This window comes from Semicossyphus pulcher, unplaced genomic scaffold, assembly GCF_022749685.1.
Source record: "Semicossyphus pulcher isolate SPU_LCO1_2020_fin unplaced genomic scaffold, fSemPul1.0.p SCAF_19, whole genome shotgun sequence".
Taxonomy (NCBI): domain Eukaryota; kingdom Metazoa; phylum Chordata; class Actinopteri; order Labriformes; family Labridae; genus Semicossyphus; species Semicossyphus pulcher.
The window spans coordinates 22386152-22407313 of NW_027211692.1; the positions used below are offsets into that span (position 1 = coordinate 22386152).

Genomic DNA, 21162 nt, shown 5'->3' on the forward strand with positions numbered 1-21162 from the left:
CTCATGGAAGTGGAAGGGTGGGTGACAAGGGTTCAAACCTAAATTACATAATTAATAAACTGTAAATTGTCCCCAAACAACTCATACAAAGTCATCCAAGTGTCCTGTTTTGGAAAATCTCAGAGACAGGTGGTGTTGGTGTTAGGGGCTTCTGTCCACTGCCACTTGCCTTTTGCTTCACAAGTTTGCCTTACTGGGTTCTCAGAGATGCAGCTCTAGTTTTCACTTCATTGACTGCATTAAGATGAGAAACACATTAGGACCTTGGCCAGATCAATCACAATAGATTTAACAGAAGTACAATGTACATTTTTGTAAAATCGATCTGCAATACTATTCCTATATCCATGTGTATTTTACTTGTTTCAGTTGCTCATCTGTCTGTCCTTCTCATATATATGCAAAAAAACAGGTCAGTCCAAGTTTTCAGTCTCTCTCTCTCTCTCTCACACACTCACACACACACACACACACACACACTCACACACACACTCACACATACACACACACACTCACACTCGCGCACACATATACACAGACACACACACACACACACACACACACAGCAGTCAGCTGCAGTCAGCAGCAACAACAAACAAGCTAGCTTGCGCTAGCTTGAAAATCAGAACTGAAAAAAACGTACCAGGCAGCTGAAGGACAGTGGCTATCTCCTGCCAACGTTTCTCACGTTCGTGGCGGTCGTGGCAGCTGTAGGAAGAAACGTTGAACAGGCATTCATGCTGTTGCCACAGCTCAACCAATCGCCTCCTGGCGAGTTATTACTTTGCGCAGGCGCACTGAGGGAGAAATGCTCCGATCGGCTGGAGGCTCTGCTTCCACTGTGCAAAAGCCTTTGATGGCCGACCACAACTTCAGAAATTCATCCTACCGTCCGACGCCCCCCCGTACACTGCACGGAAAAATAGGCCGAGCGTTGCCAGGTCGTGCGTCTCAAAAATCAGGTCAAAAACGGGCTAAAATCGTACAGTGTATGCCCGGCTTAAGTTGGCCAGCCCCTGTTCACAAACTGTTTGCCTGATGAAGGTCGAGCACCGAAACATTGCAAGCAAATAAATGTGTTTTCTGCAAATTGGACAGTGTGCAGGAGTTTACTTGCAATTTTGATGGCTCCAAATTTTTTGAAAGTACTTTTTTTTTTTCTCAAATTTTATCTCAACATAAACAACTAAGCTAAATAAAATAAAATACAGTTGCAAACACTTTTTCCTCTCCTACTCTTCTGTCCTATGAAACAGATGTCCAAAGTTTATCATTACAATTTTGTTTAAATTTGTTTATTACATGCTCAGCAGGGCCACTGTAAGACATTGAAGCAAAAATGATGTATATGAATGATGAAGAGAGTCCAGTAAAGGTGTAGCGTGGTATCAGGATAGGCCTGATCCAGGCCTGACCTGGTCATTTGACCCCACCAGGAAGAGAGCTAGACCACTAGCTCTGCTCTGGGGACCAATAAATTAAAGATGGTATCCACAGGGGAAACTTTACAACTCTTCGTCTGCAGGACCAACATTCCACAGACACCAGGACATCATCTGATAAATCATGGGATTACGGTCAGTTAATGTTTGTCTCACAAGATTAGCTGTGGGGAAATAAGGAACCACATGCTTTGATCCAGGGACGGTGGATCAACAGAAACGACTCACACCCCAGAGCCCTGGGGACAAGAAAGAGTTTTGGAGCATCCATTTGTTTTCCCCCCCTAATACCCCTCTCTCTTCATCATTAACTTGTACTTTTATCCTCAGGAATCTGCCATGTAACCTCATTCTGTGTATTTTCATCCAGTGGTGTTTGGAGTCTATGTGCAGCTGAGAATCCAGAGGTTTTACATGTGGGGAGGTTATATGGATAAGGATAACTACTTTAGGATAGAAATAAATAGTTTAATAAGTAGAGAAAGTCTCAGATATGAGGAGTGGTCAAACTCGCGCCGTTGCCCAGACGCTCCCCTCTGCCGTGCTGAAGACCTCGCGTGTCAACATTACTCCAGCATTAGATCCGAACTGCTCAAAATACAGACTCTAGTTCTCCCGGTGCTCAAGCCCCGGTGCTCGGACAAAATCTCAGTCCCGAGCCTAGAAGACGCATTCAGCCTCCATCCGGCTCAGGCCGCAACGCGGGACTGACCGCCACATCATCATTAAGAGAGACCGAATCGGCCGTGCGGCGCCGCTCCGAGGGAACCCGGGTACAAGCCCCGGCATCAGAAGCTTCGAACCACTCCGACCTGACGCTCTCCACACGCCTCATCTGCAACGCGGTTGACCCTCCTCACCTTCCGAGTAGGTCTAACTTTGGTTTTACTGTATATTGGGGTTGATGCTTTAGTCACAGATTTGTTAGGAAGGTTAGCATAAGGTTTTGGGCGATATACCTCCTAATATCTCAGCTGCTACACTTCACTCTTTTGAACAGGTTTCAATCCATCTTTCATCATATTCATCCTGTTATTAATCGTTTCACGTTCATCACCATATTTAGTTATATCATGTATGTTTAGTAGTATTAGTCAATAAATTCATCATTTATAAAGTACTGATTCAAGTGTCTTTGTGTGTGTGAAGTACTAAGCCTCTGTACACCGCGAAACGAACTCAATTCTAAACTGTAGCAACCTTCAGATTATGAGACTGAATTAAAATAATTAGGTAACTAAATATATGTTTTCCCTGTTTTGTCAAAATAGGGTGGTGCCCCGTTAAATACCTATGATAGGTTAAGTCTTTTAATTAACGTTAAAGTTAACTTCTCACCAATGTAGAGTGCAGGCATTCTATGACGAGTCTAATTAATTATTAAATAATTAATCGACCGATTTACGCTACAAAGGCTATATTGTGATGATGACTCAGTAGGTGGAAGGTGAGACAGGATTGGCGCAGCAGGTGTGATGTGAGCTTATTGATGGACTGGATGCCCCACTACAGACTCAACATGGTACTGTGTACGGTACAAGGGAGGACAGGAGGTTGCTCAACCTGGTCTACACACGCGCACACACACACACACACACACACACACACAGAGACAGCAGATTTAGGTCACACTCTGTAAAGACACACCAAAACAACAGAACAATAAAAAAAAATAGAAAAATCAGTCACACTACAGGGCATTCTAACCACTCTTAGGGTGCTTTTACACCTAAAGTCCCTTGTTTGGTCCTAATCAAAGACCAAATTGTCACAATGTTGCAATATGCCTGAAGTTTGGTTTGTGTTCACACAGCAGCTTCTACCAGCGGACCAAAAGTGTTGATTAGCGAGAAAACTGCTTTCTGATTTGGTCAGAATTTCCATGGGGGTAAACTCCCTGAAGTAAACAGAGAGCACACTCGTCAATCACACTCAACACGATGGTGGACTTAAATGTTTTGTTGTCAGTGTTTTTTTTTTTTTTTTTTTACTTTTAACCGAAATTGTTGTACAGTTCGATCAGTTCCATTCTCCTTTAGTTTTTCACTGAACAGTTTGAATACTTCAGATTTCTTGTAGGTTTCCAAAAGCATTTGTGAAATTGTTTGGCCAGCCCATATTTCTATTTCCTCGCCGCTCCCCCACGTTTGTCTCCTACCCATCGTGCTGCCTGGCTGCATGCCTGTCTCTGCAAGTGTCAGCACCCGTTAACAACCCACAAAGCGTAGATATTTGGTTTACTTCCTGTATTTGGTCCTACATTAAGTCTGTTTATGTTAACATCTGAATCGAACCGGACGGTGGTTCGTTTGGAAACGGACTGAGACCCGTCTTTTCAAGCGGACCATTGTCCGGTTGTTTGGTCCACATCAGAGTTCGATTTTGTGTTCAGACCTGCCCAAACAAACCAGACTTTCAGAGTAAAGTCTGAAAGTCCGGAAGTAGGCTGGGAGGAGTCCAGACCTCCGTCAACTAAAGGTACATCATGGGATTGATTTGTGTTTCTCATTTTTATATTGACACAATATTAAATAGTGTCTAGCAAGGTAGGGACTCATGAAAGGCTAGGTCAACTCTAACCTCAGTTTGTCCCAGCAAGAGCATTCACCCACCAAATTATAAGCAAGTATAATAATGCAAAACAGATCCAAAATATTCAGAAAAACATCTCTAAATGTAACATTATATTACAGACATCCTTTATTAGTTTACCAACTACTCAAGACAAGCAGCTCAGAGTCAACTCATGATTCCACCAACACATTTAGTGGTGTTTTAAGTTAGCTTGGATCCCCTCCCTTTTCTCCAGGCAGTGAAAACACTACCCAAAATAACAATTGCAAAATCCATAAAAGAAATAAGTTTCTTAACTTATCTCATTTCACTGTTTATCTTATTTATCTCTAAATGTTATTTCACCTTATTCTATACTTTTCCATCTTTTATTGCTTTTATTGATCCTTTATCCCTTTTGTATTGCTTGTATTACTTTAATCTCTTCCGTTGCTTTACTGATTTTATTTATTTTTATTTTTTGTATTGCTTTTAGCTCTTTTGTTTTATTCTCTTCAATTGCTTTTGCAGCTTTTATTTCTTTTACTGCCCCTATTGCTTTTAGCTCTTCTATTGTTTTAATTGCCTTTACTGGTTTTTATCTCTCCTATTGCTTTCACAGCTTTTATTTCTTTTTGCATTTATTTCCATTCTTTTATCGCTTTTAGTTATTTTATTTACTCTTTGTACTTCTTCCGGCTTTGTCCCCTTGGTCTTGGTTGTGTGGGTTCCCTTGTTGCCTATTGGGTATTGGGTTTTGTGCTTTGCTTGTTTTTGTGTGTGGGCGAATTGGTCGCATGCAGTGGGTCCACACTGTCTGTCCACGTGTGGGCACGCATCCAGAGCCTCCCTGTGCTTATCAGCTCCTGTAGCATGTCCCACAAACAGCAGGGAATCACTGAAAGCTCCCCTAAGCAGCAGCAAGTCGTAGCCACCCCACCACCATTGCAATCTACTGGTTTTAGCTCCCCGTTTCAGCAGCCCCCTGGAGCTTCTCCAAACAATTTGCTGTAGCGCAAACAGCTAATAAACTAACTATCATTAACTAATTAAATAAATTATTATTAATAAACACTTCCACTGGCAGGACTCAGTAGCCACCAAAAGTAATAATATAGGTGCTGATAAGCCATAAAAACAGTGCTTTGAATCTACACTCAATTGCTCTTCCTCATCAACCAGATGTGTGTCTAAGTAAATGGAAATTGAATTTTAAGAAATTAATTTGAATTGTGAAAACTGAATTTATAATCCATAAATTTGAATTTGAATCTGATATCACATTAGTCTAGCTCTTCATCTGCATCTGAGTGAACTGACTGCTGAGCTGTCACCTGCCTGTTAACTGTAAACAAGCACGCAACGCTGCTGATGTCACAAATAATGTCGGCGTGATGATCAGGCTTGTCTGCGTGGCAGCTTTTCAGTGTTTTTATTGCCGTTGTCAGCGGCATCTTGTCCCGGTGCTCGTTAACCCTGTGGCTACAGATGCTGGCTGGTAACAGAACGGATGTGCTGCAGAGTGTTTACTTTAGCGCCTACACTTGCAGCACACACACGGCGTAAGGATGTGTGTGCAGACAGGAAGTGGGAAACAGCAAGATTTAGTTTCCAAAAGTTACCGTAACCGGCCTGATTATGCTGATTAAACATACTGTACATTTAGAAATGGTAGACGACATAACTTATAAGTAACGCAACTGCAGTCCTCAAGTCTGGGCCCATTAGTATTTATTTATTAAAGAAATGTGTCTCTCCACTTATGCTTGATCTACTTTTTCATGGGGGTGTCAGAGTCGCTCAACCAAATGTGATAAAAGTAGGGGGTGCTGTTCTGTTAGAGGAAAATAGACTTAATAGTCCAAAAAAATAAAAATGTATGATCATTAATTCTATGGACATGAAAACACACTGCATTTATCTGGTATAATTTCCTTTTTTATTTTTATTGCAATAAATATCGCAAAACAAAAAGTTCATAGTCCACACTGTGGTTTCACAAAATCCTGTGGGAAACACTGCATAGTGTGAATTGGAGAAGCTACCCAGGGTCATTTAAACAACAAGAGGACAAGCACTGCAAGTCAAGCAGAAGAACCCCTGAAGCAGTAGAGACTAATGTGTGTGTGTGTGTGCGTGTGCGTGTGCGTGTGTGTGTGTGCGTGTGTGTGTGTGTCGTGTAGCAACTGACACCACAGCATTGCTCACTTTATGTGCCTAACTAGAGTTCTGGGAGTGAGGGAAGTTGTTATGAGAAACATTAACCTTAGACAACACTGTGTCAGCATTGTATATTACTAACACTGTTTCAGATTCAGCTTAAGTGAGGGCTTGGTTTAATTACCTCTACCCTGATTAATTGATGCTATATAGCAAAGTTTCAGGAGCAGGACCACACCTCAACCATGCCTCTTCTGGCATACTCATCTAATTCAAATCTAACCCTCTCCTCCTCTTTCACTCTCGTATCGTGTGCAGAACGGGAAGCACGCAAATTATCAGAAAAGCTAACATGGCACACCATTCTTTAAACGGAATGATCTAGTGAATCAACCTACTTTAAAGTGAACTTCGTCTCTCTTTCCTCATCGGATGGCAACTTATTCCTGCGCAATCGGTATGTTTGAGTGCAAAATTTTTGCCAGTCTATGCCAACCGAAGCCAGACTCTCCCCGCCACTTCCGTGCCTGAGACTACGCCATCCAAAGTGCATAGCCATTAAGGAGCAGGTGAGTCCAGTAAGCCACCATATTGTGTCCTTCACGCCAGACTCCGATCAGCTGATCACCGTCGAAAATCGCAGACTCCATCACCGCCATCGAGGATGGGTCCAGCCGCCGGTCTTCCCTGGCCGCACATCAAGAAGCTGCTCGCACCGTCACCATCCTCTTGCTGTCGTCACCATCCTCAGCTGTTGTAAGTAACCACCAGTGTCTAGACTCCATCGGGGGTATCCCATCCTGCTCTTGACCTCACTACCCCTATGAGTACATGAAGATGATCATGATGGGATCTAATCGCCAAAGACTGCCCATTTATCATTTCCAAACTTGTAAATAAATATTTTTTTTACCAATAATGAAGTCTCTCCTGATTGAAATATCATTAGAAAGGTTGGGGCCTGGAAAAAAGTACACCAGATGGGTTCGACTCATTTTTTTCATTCTGTGTTGGCGATCTTGTCCTCTATCAGGACATTTCAAAGATCTACAACTGGCCCAGTTCCTTGCATGAAGCGACAACAGCATTACCACACAGTAATGAATCAAATTTAGTGGAATGTCAGCTAGGCTAACATAGGTCTACTTCACATCACAGCATGAAAAGGAATAGTTTCACGGCTCCAATGTGACTCTCCTTGCCCTTGCTGGCACAATTTCTTTTAATAAAAGGTGGAGAAATTGTGCTACTTGCAAAGACATGAGGAATAAAGAAAAAATCAAATTGGAAAGAAAGAATCTTTATTCATGTCTGGAGTCAGAGTTTTAGGGGTTGACTGGTCTAGAGCAGTACCATACATTTAGTTTTGATGTAAATATATGCAAAAACAGGTTATATCCCAAGGGGGACCCTGCCACTCTTTCTCTTTCTAGCCCTCTCTCATTCGTTCTCCCTCCTTCTCTCATGTGAAGATTAAAGTACATAAATGTGATGTAAACAGAAATGGGCACCTTACAGAGACAGAAAAAAAGAGAATGGCACAGCAATATGCTGATGATAATGTTGTTAAAAAAGTCAGAAGATTTTACTTGAAGATAAGACACAGAGCAAAAAGGGGTAACAAGACTTGATTTTATGTTATGTTCTGAGGCTTGTGTACAAATTAATGTGACAGCTTCAAAACACTTTGGGTATTCATCAAAAAAATGTTTAACTTTCATGCCAAACTAAGGCATGTGTATTTAATTTCTCATCTCCTTGGCTTATTGTTGTTGACAAAAAGTCTGTATCAAGAGTCACAGGTACTGTAGTACTTACGGCTTTGACTGGAATAAAACATAAAACTACATCCTCAAAACAGACCCTTCGGTCAAAATCAACACCTCTGATATTCTCAACAAATTCAAACAATATGGGTTGATCATTGGTATTTACTACGGGTCAAATGTATTCTACCGGGAGTGTTTTTTTGTTACTTTGTGCATTAGGAGTAACTCATTTTTGGAAATCTGTCTTTTGGTTGTTATAATCAAAAATAAGTACAAAAAATTAAGACTCCAAGACACTAAAGATAGTTTGCTTGGAACAATAATTCGTCTGGTTTTTTTTCTTTTCTTAAAAAAGCCTAGATGTGATGTACCAAAATCATCTTGTGGAACCGAGGTATAAGGTGAACACAAGAAACTGTTAATATAAAAGAAAACTTTATATAGGGCTTCAAAATATTACCACAAGGGTTACATATCCAAGGGCTATATCCAAATTGCTGAAGTGAAGTAAAGTTCAAATATTTATGTAGGGGAATAATTAGCAAAATGCATATTTTGGATTTGGGAAAGTTAAAAGTTAAATATTACAAACAAAAAAAGTCAATAAATAGTAACAAGAAACCCACAAAAATGTAAAAATTCTATCTCGTTCTACATCTGTCACAACTGATCCGGATTGTTATCAGCATATATAAAGTGGGTCTGTGAAACATTCTTCAATACCTGAGGGTATAAAAATGTTATTATGGTAAGAAAAATGAGACCAGTTGTATTGCTTTTTTCTGGATAAATAATACATTTTCTATACAGCAGTAGAAATGTGTCTGTTCTACAACTGTGTGGCAAAAATAAGGTCATGAATTTTATGAATTTCTTTCATTTTTCTGAGCTTATAACATCAGGTATTCATATTTTAAAAGTGTAGACAAAGAACTGGGGTTTACTTTCAAACAACAATCCCCATTGAGAGGCCATCTGCAAGCAAACCTCTCAGTGAATGTGCTAATCTGCCTGCTATTATGTTTTGGCCACGGGGCTCTGTACCCTTAAGAAAAATCAAGTGGCTTGAGTTCTTCAATTCTGAAAGCACTGTTATGAGGGAGAGGGTCTATTTGCATCACTAGTTGCAAACCAAAAGGTGTATCAAATGTCCAGGGGGCGGGGAGAAGATGAATAAGGGAAAAAGGATAAGACTGGGTCTATATTTAGCATGTAATCTATCATCTCATTTTGTCATCTCCCTTCCTCTCTTTTTTGCTTGGAGGAATGAGGGATTGATGTTCAGAAGATCAGAGGAAGTAAGGAGGGAGGCTTTTTGGAGAGCAGAATAAGTAGACAAAGAGTATATATGTGTGTGTATATCTGTGTGTGCGTGTGTGTGTGTGTGTTTTAAGAGACCAATTTGCAGCTAGCTGACATCCAAACTGAATACTTCAACTCTCACAGCTACTAAAAAGGAAAAAGGAAAAATCTGTCTAACACTCTAGTTTGAAGGATTTCTGCTGAATCCCATCCTACACTGCAAAAATGTCACTTCCTCTCAACCTGCAACACTTGTGGTTGAAATCAGATATTTCTAAACTGGGTATTGTTTGAACATCCTGTCAGTTCTGACAGATCATTTTCCCTGTCAAAGAGATCAGGTTGAGATAAGAAGGCCTTCACAGGCAAACACACACACACACACACACACACACAGACAACACTGAGGGGCCTTACTAAGCTCTGTTTGATAAGGTTTGCCTAGCAGTCATTTCAAAGCAGAGATGAAGGAGTAGGAGGATAAAGAATGAGCAAAGACATGGATACAAAGATGGGAGCAAATGGTGGTAAAATGAAATATGGGACCCAGGGTAAGATAAAAGTAACACAGAGGGGGTTTACTTTGCAAGCCAAAAAGTAAAAAAAAAATTGCTAGAAGGGGAGCAGGACACACAAGGACAAAGCCAAAACCAGAAGTAGCACACATCAAGGTGTTCATGCTTGCACACACATCCTACTTATGTAGCTGTGGAGATGGAAAGCTTTCAAGAGGTTTGTGAGGCCGAAGCTCACCCCTCTGTGCAAGTTCCATCTAAAGCAACAACTTCTGCTGAGAGAAAATCTTCCTGCTCTCAGTCCAGAAATTCTCTGATGAGTAGCTATGTCAAAGTCTGGAGGCACGCACTAATACATAAGGGAGAAAGGCGGATCATTAGAATAACTCAACCATTCATGGATGGTAGGCAGTTTGCTAGCTAGCTCCATCAAGAAACACTTCCCCTGAATAATTCACAGAAGTGTAAATAAAATATATCTAGTGGCCTTCACCTGAAAAAAAAAATTAGAAACAAGATAGCTGCCATGCTGAGTAATGAGTTCTTCTTGCAGATGCGTTCAGATATGACTTACAAGCCGATGTGTAACATAAAAAAGACCTTACCTCAAAATTCAGTTTTTACATCGATATTCAAGGTGCGATGTTGCTTGATTTAAAACAAATAATTTGTCATCTATATATTTGCCTTTTATAATGATTCTAAATCATGAAATCACTCTAAAACTGCACGACAATGAAGACAGCAGTGTTTGCAATAATGTTCAAAAGTGCTATTTAAAAAAATAATATCGTTATTGAATAATGCAGAAGTGCCACTTCATGGCCCAAGTCGCAACTAAAACGATTATTCTGAATTCGGCAACCAGCTGTGTATGTGTGGTCGATATCAGTCCTCTTCACATTTATAAAATACTCTCCCACAGATAGTGATCAGAAATCAAAACATGTTTTAGCCAATTCCTGCTACTGTGATTATGATAATAACTCTAGGTGGTTGAAGTATGGATCCTGTGCTCTGCTGGCTCAAGGGCGCTGCTTTTCGTACACACAACACATTTTATTTCCTAAAGGTCAGTCAACTACAAAACTGGATCATTTCCCCTGGTTATCTTGACTCTTTGAATGGGTCTCATTGGACTGTGTTAACTCCCTTAGCAAACACAGTAGTACACCATGTGACTTTCAGCTTTAAAAAGCAAGGAGGAAAAGGTACAGCACTTCAGAACTTAATATCAAAATGAATCCGTCATGCAAGCGCTGTTTCAAAAACAACTCTTCATGAATTCTCTATTCAGAGATTATACTTTTTTTTAAAGTCGGAATGAGACGGGCCTCATTAGATATTCTCCATCTCACTGAAATTAAATATTTATTTTAGGAACCTGTTTTTAAATGGTCCTCTTGGTGGCCAATTGCAAAGGTTGAAAAACATTAAAAGATGTCTCTGGGTCAACTCTCAGAGACATCTGAGGACAGCTGCTCCTTCTTTCCCTGCCCCCTCTTTTTCACTCTGTCTTCCTCTCTCTCAGACAAACATTTGACTCCCCTCTTCCTGCACCAACTCTCCAAACTCACCACATTTTCTCCCCATCTGTTGTCTGTCCTTATAAAGCTCTGTGGCTCCTGTCATTCTACACATATCTTTTCTGTAATTTACTTACAATAAAGAATTGTTTCATTGAGGCAAATGGGTTAGGGTTAGTAAAGTCAAGTATGGAATGTCAGTAGTAAGTCAGCCAGTCAGTCAATGTCAGGCAGTGTGTTATGTGATATGTATCAGGAGTTTCCTTATAGCTCCTATTACTCTGACACAACACTTTCTAAATAGGTTGCCTAACACTATGTACCAGAACCCACAGTGTCAGCCTCACTTCATGCTCACAACAGGTTAGAACTTAATGTGAATAAATATGGAACACCCTAAAAAAAATTGCTCATCAGACAAAAATTATCCAATCTTTTTGAGAAATTCTGATCCATTTTCAAGTCAGTTATAAATAGTTTTCTCTCCAGGGTTTATGGCAAAAGAGCAGGTCAAAAAAAAATCCAGCATAATATCTGTAACGTCCTTTTTTTCCCTTTTTTAATCTGTGGAATCAGTGAAAAACAATTGCCAAGATGAAAAATCTTTTTTCTCTGATAATTTCTTAAAGTTTGTTTTTTGATTTTAAAAACAAAAGTTCGGCAGGTCCCAAAGAATAACCATGTAACTGTGGCATCTTTGTATATTGAAAACAATTAAAATAAAAATGTACCCTTCAAAACAAAAAATCTGCATAAGTATGCATACTTAAAACAGAAGAGGTCACCACAATAATTTGCAGTAGGGACATAGTCTATCTATCTAATCTCTTTTAACGTGTTTCTCTGCAGAGCATGTGTTTGTCAGTAGACACTATTTGCATTAACAGAACAAATATACTTAAGGGGAAGAACAACAGAGAGGTAACTCAAACCAGAGAAAGAGGGGTAACTCTAGTCTGTTTCAGAGAAGGAGGTAACTTAAGCTCTCGGTCAGTTACCGTAGTAACAGACTCTATGAACCTAACCTGGTCGGGAGCAAACTCTGAGTTTCGCTCTGTCTCCTCCCTCTAGAATACAAAAAACCCTCATTCGACTTAATCATTCATTCAGCCCGTCTCACGTGTGTTTGAGCGATTACAAATTTTTTTTTAAACGTTGCGTCTCTGTGCTGCTCTGACCCCTTGGAAATGTTGGTGGGGACATTTTGGCGTATAAAACATTAATTCTAATTTTCAATTAATCCATTATTAATTATTCATCAAAATGATCGTGAATGTAAGAACAATAGTGACTTGTATTGTGTACATGTGGATGTTGACCTTAATAGTTATGCATAGACAGCAATGACTATATGCTCAGTGCCAAGGATTCTTCCCCTGTCAGGGTAGAGTCTTTTATAATTATGTTAACAGACAAATCTGTGTCAAAGACAAATCTGTGTCAAAGTCATCATTTTTTGATTTTTCCAGAACCACTGCCGAGAGCACTCAAATAAGACGCCGTAAGTTATTGGATTTTTTTTTAAACTAACATAATTCAGTTTAATCAACATAAATTATAATGTATGTGAAGTCAGCATCATGTTAGGGATAAAGCTAATGCACATTAAAACAGCCACTGAATGATATTTCATTAGTTTAATATTTAAAATATGATTGAAGTGAGGTTCAGCCATGAGCCTGTTCTGCCTGAGCCGCACCTTTGAATGATGTTCTGGTATTTTATTTTTAACTGCTTCCATGTACGTTTTTTTCTCCCGCTGAATTGCTCCTAAATTAATATAAATTTAAGCTTCCGGTCGTGATTAAGTATTAAATAAATAGACCAGTTCAAACTTGAAAATTTACTCGAGCAGCAGTTTCTTCCCACGCCGCTTCTCTCTCTTTTGCAGCTACAGCCGTGTTACTTTATTTTTCTAAAAACATGCTTGTAGTCACTGAGTGTCCGCATGAGGATTTCGAGCTCCACTGGTGTGACATAGGAGGACCTCTTTTTGTGTACCATTGCCATGGTGAATCGTGGTATCGGGGCTCCATTAATGTTGGCTTTTTACAGTCAGCGTGCACGCACTTAACTCCGGGTGAACCTACTCAGAGCTGATTGAACAAACTCTGATCAGCTGTTCTGGAACCGAAAACTCAGAGTTTCCTACCTCAGAATAGATCGACTCAGAGTTCAGGGTTAGACTCAGAGTTTGTTGAACCTGCTTTGTGAAACGGACCCAAGAAGTTCCTGAGAAGAATAATGGCCAGAATTATCAGAATATTAATTTTCGATTTCATTATCATGTCATTGTGAAGTTGACCTTTGACCTTTTGCGTAAAACATCTCAGCACTTCCTAAAATTATCCAACTAATAATTTCAGTAAGTGTTTGACTACTTGAGTTATGTCCAAAACATTACATCACATCACAACACAACATGGTGACCTTGATAAATAGGTAAGTAAAAAAGTAAATTCCCTTCAGGTGTTCATGAGACATCACGTTTACAGAAAAGGGATCGATGTCCAGACAAACCAAGCTACTGCACCATATTATAAATAGGACTGATATTATTCTTGTTTTCTTCCCAATACAATTATGTTTAACCAACACGAAAAATGTTGGAATACCTTTTTGCGACTTTGGCATTAATGCATTCATGCTTAAAAGTCTAATTTGTATTTGTATTGAAATAGAGATCAATATGTATTCTAAAAAAGTATATACATTTTCTGTCTTGTCTGAATTGAAAGCACCACTTTGGTGGATTTGAAATCAATCACATATCGTTATCACAATTGAGTTATGTTTATTCAAACATGATGCTAAGCCTTAAATAAAAAATATTTTCAACATAAAGCTGATAAATCAGAAAACATTCTTATTAGTTGTTTTGAAAACCCTAATAAGACTTACTTTGAAAGGCACTTACAAACTCCAGTGCTCTAATTTTAGTACAGTATCTCTTCAGTTCCAGTGGATTTTACTTTTTTTTAATTTACTTTACCTATTTCCATGATTTGGTTCCAACATACTGTGCATTTTGGAACAGTTTTGCTCTCATTAATTGAACAAAGGGAGCCATCTCTTTAACCTCCCAATACCCTTTTCTTCACATACAGTGTTCTCCCTTCCTCAGATCATGTTATGTGAACTCTCATTACTGGGGTGGTAATAAAATCTTTAGCACTAAGATCCACTTTATTATCCCTGAACTATGGACTACATCTCTAACTTTTCAATTAGGAGCATTTGGAATAGTCAAGGAAGTAAAAGCTGTGTAAAATGAATTGCCTTATATTCATTAGTGACTTTCTTTGAGCCATATGCTAGGTTCAAATATAGTAATAGAAAACATTGCAACAGTGAGGATGAAAGAGCTACAGAAGAATCTATTGGGGAATTTTAACTGAGAAATATCAAAAGTAGCTACTCGCACAATGCTAACGAACATGCCACTGAGATACTGATATCATACTTGTCTGCACTTTGGTTGCTGTTTTCATTGCTGTTTTTCAGAGCTGCCCAGGGACACACAGTAAATCTGAATGTATGGAAGCAAATACATCTTGTACTCTGCCCTTTACATCATAGCAAACTAAATATCTCAGACTGGAGATGACCAATTCCATAAAAACATGTATCTCTCCGCCATGTAAAGTGTTGTTGTCATGTTCCTAGTTGCATTTATTTGAGAGCTCAGCCTCACTTGGAGCATTAGTCTGAGAAAAGTGGGCAGAGAAAGGGGGAATACAGTCTTATAGACTTTAGGATTTCTGCGTTGGCCATGTACCATTTGCCAGAGAACATCTCCAGCAGACCAGCTGAGAGGCAAATGCATTTTCCCTGGGCAGCTTAGCTTCCGTGTCTCACCTCTAAACTACTGCTGTGGTGTTAAGCTTTTATAGTTTTCATCTTTTACTCACAAATGGATTGTGTATGATTCAATACATAATTGTTATTAACTTGTTATTTGTAGTTGTGAAATTTTCTATTTGGTTTCTCAGTTATAGCGGTGTACAATGTTAAACAGGCTCCTGCTGAATTTCGAAAAAAACAAGAAGAGGAAATGCAGGAAGAGATACACTAGAGTGACAGATAAAGAGAGAGATGCTGAGGACTAAAACGTAGTAGAGGAGACAGCAGATGGTGGGGATTATTCTGTACTAAAATACTCTGGGATCTAAAGAGGGAAGGCCACAGACATAAACCTTTACAGATTCCATCTGCCTGAAATAGACCAAAAAGAGCCCACAGTAGCCATAATGATCAATCCTGGTAAAACCCAAAACAGATATAACTGACATCTTACACATACAATAAAAGCATTGTCAAATCTCAGGAGCTACAACATGCTGATGTTCTATTAGTGTTGTGTTTTTATTATAATCAGCTGGGAGAAACATCCTTTCAAGTCAGCAAAATGTGAAAAACAGACAATATTTTGCTGAGCTAGCATTTCCATCTCACAAATGCCATTTTAGTCAAGATATTATAAACCAGTACCAGTTGCATTGTTTTGTTTTGCTGCAAATGCATGTATGTTGTATCTATGCATGTATTTATAGGATGTGCTTGTATCTTAGTATGGCTGATACCATAAGAAACCCCTCATTCACATTTTATGCGCACTATGGTTCGGCAAACCATAACCATATTTGCATGTGTGAGTGTGGAAGCAGTGACAAACCAATCCACATATCTCCTCAATTATACCTCTATATAGCCATCTACACACACCTCAAAGTACATAACAGTATTCTGTTCTATGCCACACAATATTATCTTTGCATGCAAGGAAAGAGAATAGACAAGGAACAGGGAGATCTGGAAGTAGGTTTAAGACTTTTTTTTTTTACCTTTTCTGGTGTGGAGATCAAACATTGAACCTGCAAAAGAAAAGAAAACATAATTACTTACAGCAAGTAATAGTTAGTATATTCTAGTCCCAGCATAGTGTATGGTTGGCACACATATTGACTTATTTTATTTGTATGAAAGAGAGAGGGGGAGGGGTTAGTGTGTGGGGGTGTGTATTATTGACTAATTATCTACCCTGACAGGGGAAAGTTAATTAAATCCTTGGCACTGAGCATATAGTCATTGCTGTCTATGCATAACTATTAAGGTCAACATCCACATGTACACAATACAAGTCACTTTTGTTCTTACATTCACGATCATTTTGATGAATAATTAATAATGTTTTCATTGAAAATTAGAATGAATGTTTTATACGCCAAAATGTCCCCACCAACCAAATTACCCCAATATTACCCCAAAGATTTTATTCCCTCAATTTTGCAAACCACTATGCACCCATTTACTGGTTTCCAATAAAAAGTCAATGCAATAAAACAATCTAGCTCATGTCTTCTGCACGAAAAACTTGCTGTCAAGTTGTTTGGAAAGGGTGTTAATAGATGCCTATTAATGACATGATCTGGGCCCTTGGATGGTCAAGCACTTGCAATGACATTTTGTAAAGCTACAAGGTCCGAGTGAGTGTTTGAAATTCTGCAACTTCACTGAAAGTGCTTTAAATGTTTTAATCAGTTATACAAGATTTTAGCCTGAACTGAACTACTAAACATGGTGTCTCCTTGGAAAAACTAACCTTTAACTGTGTATTTCTATTTTGTTACATAACAGTATGTTTTTAAGACACAGGACATAGGACTTTAATCAGATCTGCTGATTTGTAACACCAGTCAGTAAACTACTGGTATTTCAATTTCCAATACTTCTCTTCAAGCAAGAAAATGCTTTATTGTCCTCTGTTGAAAAAGGCTGTACAGGGACTGACCACCCAGGCTACAGATGCCCTGGAAACAAGGAGAACTGCTGTGGCATACAAATTAGCTATATAATCTGCCACTTCCACACAGATGCACACCTATATTACATTCAAGTTTATGTGTGGGCTTTCAAAAAAAGTGTACCAAATATATTAAAAGGATCATACAAAAATATATGTACAAAATATATTCAATAAAAGCATCAAATCTCTTTGAGACCAACCATAAATGTCATGGTTTGGGGTAAAATAAAAAGGTAAAAGACCCAGGTGCAGACAATGGTAAGGAGTTTAATAAACTGAGGCAAAAAATGCAAAAACAAAATCTAAAATCCAACACAAGACAAAACAGAAAACCAAATTGTAGAACAAAAATTAAAGTAAAAGAATAATCCAAAGGGAAAAAACAGAAACACACGGGAGCGAAGAGGAAACAGGTAAATCCAGAATCACAGGTAACATGACAAAGACAATGAACCAGCACAGAGACAAGGGAGCACAGAGACTAAATAAACTAAGGAGGTGAGGCTAATCAGACACAGGTGAGACAATCAAGGGCAGGTGAAAACAACCAGGGCAGGGCACACAATAAAACAAGCGGGAAACACAAAGGCAGGAAGTGGACCAACAGGAGAGACAAGGTGACAAAGTAAAACAGGAAATTATCCAACCAAAAAGACACAAGTGAAATACTAAACTAAACAAGACTAAATACTGACAAGAACACAGAATAAACTCAATACAAAATGAAACGATGAGAAGTCATGACAAGAGATAAGTGACCAGGTAAAACTGCAAACAATATCTGAACCCCGAAATACAAATCAAAAACATAACAAAACTAGAATAACTCGTGACAATAAACCCACCAAAGGTTTTGTGTATGGTAACATTTTGCCACCAATAATGCCTCAGCATTGCTTTTTACGTTATCAGAGCAAATAACATTCAAGACTTGGGAGTGGACTCTTCCAAACACTTAATCCTGCACTTGCTAAATTAAATTGTAAATGATATCAAAAGAAATCGCACGTGTACAGCACTTACCTAAACCACTCAAAGCATTTTACGCTACTGCCAACTTCCTCTTCTCACAAACACATTCATACACTGAAGTTGGAGGCTGGCCAACTTAACAACTTGCCCAAGGATCTGATGTCACTCATTGAAATACAAACCCTAGTGAAAAATTGTATTCTGAAGTATTCTAAATGTTAGTGAGGGCGGAGTAATATTGTAGACAATTAGATCTGGGTATATGAGTGCATCTGTACATGTAACGTGCACTACGACTGGCTGCATAATGTATTAATAAAGCGTTGAGCATATTTTCGGGTCATATGGGGTTACTCCAATATATTTAAATTGGGTTAAAATATAACCACTAATTTTGTAATTTATATACTTTTGTTGTACAAAATAATAGTACCATACTAAAATGGGACTATTTTAAGTAACCTTAGATACACTACCAATATGCTACTGCATAAGTATTTTCTTGCATAATTTAAATATACTTATCGTGCAGCCACTTATTGGGCAGCTGTGGCTCAGACATACATGTAGTGGGTCACCCTCTAATTGGTAGATCGTTGATCTATGATTAAACTGGTGATCCCTGATCAAACTGCCCTCCTGGGGATTGACATTTATATGTTGAAGTCTTTTGGCAACTTATACGGATGCCTCCTTTGCATTTTTCATTGAACCAGGCATAAATCCATTTTGTTCCAATTGTTTTTAACAAAGCATTCCGGCGTTGTGGAAGCAAAAGACATGCAACGTGTAAACAAATAACGCAAGCATCGCATACACACACACATAGCGCTGTTCTGTTCTGCAGGCTCCACTGTCTACACAGATGCTGTTTCACCTCTGTTAATATCTCTGATGCTGGCTCAAAAGCAGAACGATTTTCCCCCACCATTCCGCCTTCCTTTTCCGCATTTCACATAGAAGATGAGGCATAACAGAGGCTTAATAATCTCGCCTTGAACTGGCAGTGTAAAAGGGGCTATTATTGTGGATGTGTGTTTGCTTTTAGTGGCTACAGTTGCAGCGCACCTTGGATGTAGTGCTATGGGAATCACAGGCAGTACGAGACAATGAGATTTGTTTCAAAAAGTCACTGTGACACTGATTTGGAAAGCACTGGAAATGGTAGGTAACACGTAAGTTACACAACTGTGACAAACTAGTCTACTTTCAAAGCCTTTAAGAAACGTGTCACTCCACCTGTTCTTGCTCTACTTTTCCATGCCTTTGGGTGGTAAAAGTAGGACATTTGTTTGAAGTATAGACTTAATGTAGTCAAATAATAAAACAGAGGAAAAAATATAATGTAATTTTTTTCTAATATTATGTAGCCCTAGCCAATGGAGAATCCTATTACAACACATTTAAGAGTTTCCAGATCAAACAGCAGCAGGTCAGATTTACTAAATGCATTTTCCTTGTTAGAGTGAACCCACTTTTACAAATTCGATCCAGATTCAACAAGGGTTTTCTATGCATCACAGTGCAGCAGTCATCCATGTTTTCTACAAGAGCCAGCGATGCGGACAAAAGTGTATGTTCGATGCTTCACCTGGCTGATCCTTTTAGTTGCTGTTGTTCACAGGTAAAGTTAGATCTGCCAGCCTGAGCATATACTCATGGGAAAGAGGGAAGGGGTGCAGAAATAACTGAGTAAAACAAATCCTACACATGATGGTGTTAACAGTTAATTTATCTGGTATATTCCTGCCTCTAAATAAAAATTATGCAAATGTAAGTAAAGTAATGCAAGCCTGGATGGAACAGCAATGCAGGACATATATAAGTAAATATTGTAATGATGGTTGGATAAACATCTCCTACCAAAAAAAAAATCAACAGTGAATATCATTTTCAATGAATGATATATTTTATATTATACAACAGTTAGTTCAGACTAAGTAAACTGATTGGATAAGAGGCATTCCATGAGTGCTGATATAGAGCACAACATAACTGGGTATTTTCACTCTGTGTATCACTCTGCCTAAGCCACGTGTTCTAAATACTGTTGATTAACATTACAGCAGACCGTGTATGTCTACACTGATCAGGCTGGTTTCTCAAAATCACAAACAGACTCTTATTTCACTGGTTGCTTGATTAATTAAAACATAAAGACAAATGTACATGATAAAAAAACAGCTGATCTGTGGTGACCTGTAGACCTATTACAGGTTACCACACTTCTCCACACAGTGCAGGAGGAGGTTGGGCAGAAGTCCAGTTGGTGGAGCAAAAAATACTCTGTTCTTGATTGTTACTTTTTACTATTTGCCACTTGTATTTGTTGCAACTGTTCTAAAATGTGCAGTTTTACTGTATTGGGGGGGTCTGGGGGGGTCACAAAACCAGTCATACTCATACCGGTTTCAATTGTGTAACCAGTGTCACATTCTGCCACAATATGAATTTTGTAATACCGTCATTACCGGGATAGACACATTTTACTTGTCCACAGGGGTCATCAATATAAGCTGTTATAACAATTTGAGCAATTATAATATTTCTCATCATGTACGACACCAAACTCTCTTCTTTGATATTCAAAATATTGATCCCCTTAGGTCTGCAATGTAGAAAAATCAGAGGGTATCCTTCAGTGTTTAATATCTCCAGAACGCTGCATGCTAGGGACTAACTTTTTTTTTTGTGTAAGCGGAGACACGCTACTGGGATGCGCTGGAGACGGACTGCGGCATGTGCTGTGGAATCAGGATCAGAATCAAGGATTCCCATCCTGGTTCTCCATCAGCAGTCCAGCCGACACCAGTTCCTGGTTTTCCTTCGGCAGTCCGACCGACCCCTGCTCCTCGTTCTCCGTTGGCGATCCGGCCGACACCTGCTCCTGGTTCCCCATCGGCGGTCCGACTGACACCTGCACCTGGTTCCCTGTTGGTGGTCCGGCTGACCCTAGTTCCTGGTTCCGGTTCCCTGTCAGTGGTCCGGCCGACACCTGCACCCGGTTCTGGTTGCCCGTCGGCGGTCCAGCCAACACCTGCTCCTGGTTCCCTGTTGGTGGTCCGGCCGACACCTGCATCTGGTTCCGGTTCTCTGTCGGTGGTCCGGCCAACACTT

At 39.3% G+C, this 21162-nt stretch overlaps 1 protein-coding gene across 1 annotated transcript in view; it reads right to left on the reverse strand.

Moving 5' to 3' along the window:
- Positions 1 to 21162, reverse strand: part of igsf11 (immunoglobulin superfamily member 11) — a 143746-nt gene that overhangs the window by 85245 nt on the left and 37339 nt on the right. The window contains exon 2 of the mRNA XM_069668826.1: positions 16112 to 16141. Coding sequence (XP_069524927.1) covers positions 16112 to 16141 — 30 coding nt within the window. The remainder of the gene's footprint in view (positions 1 to 16111; positions 16142 to 21162) is intronic.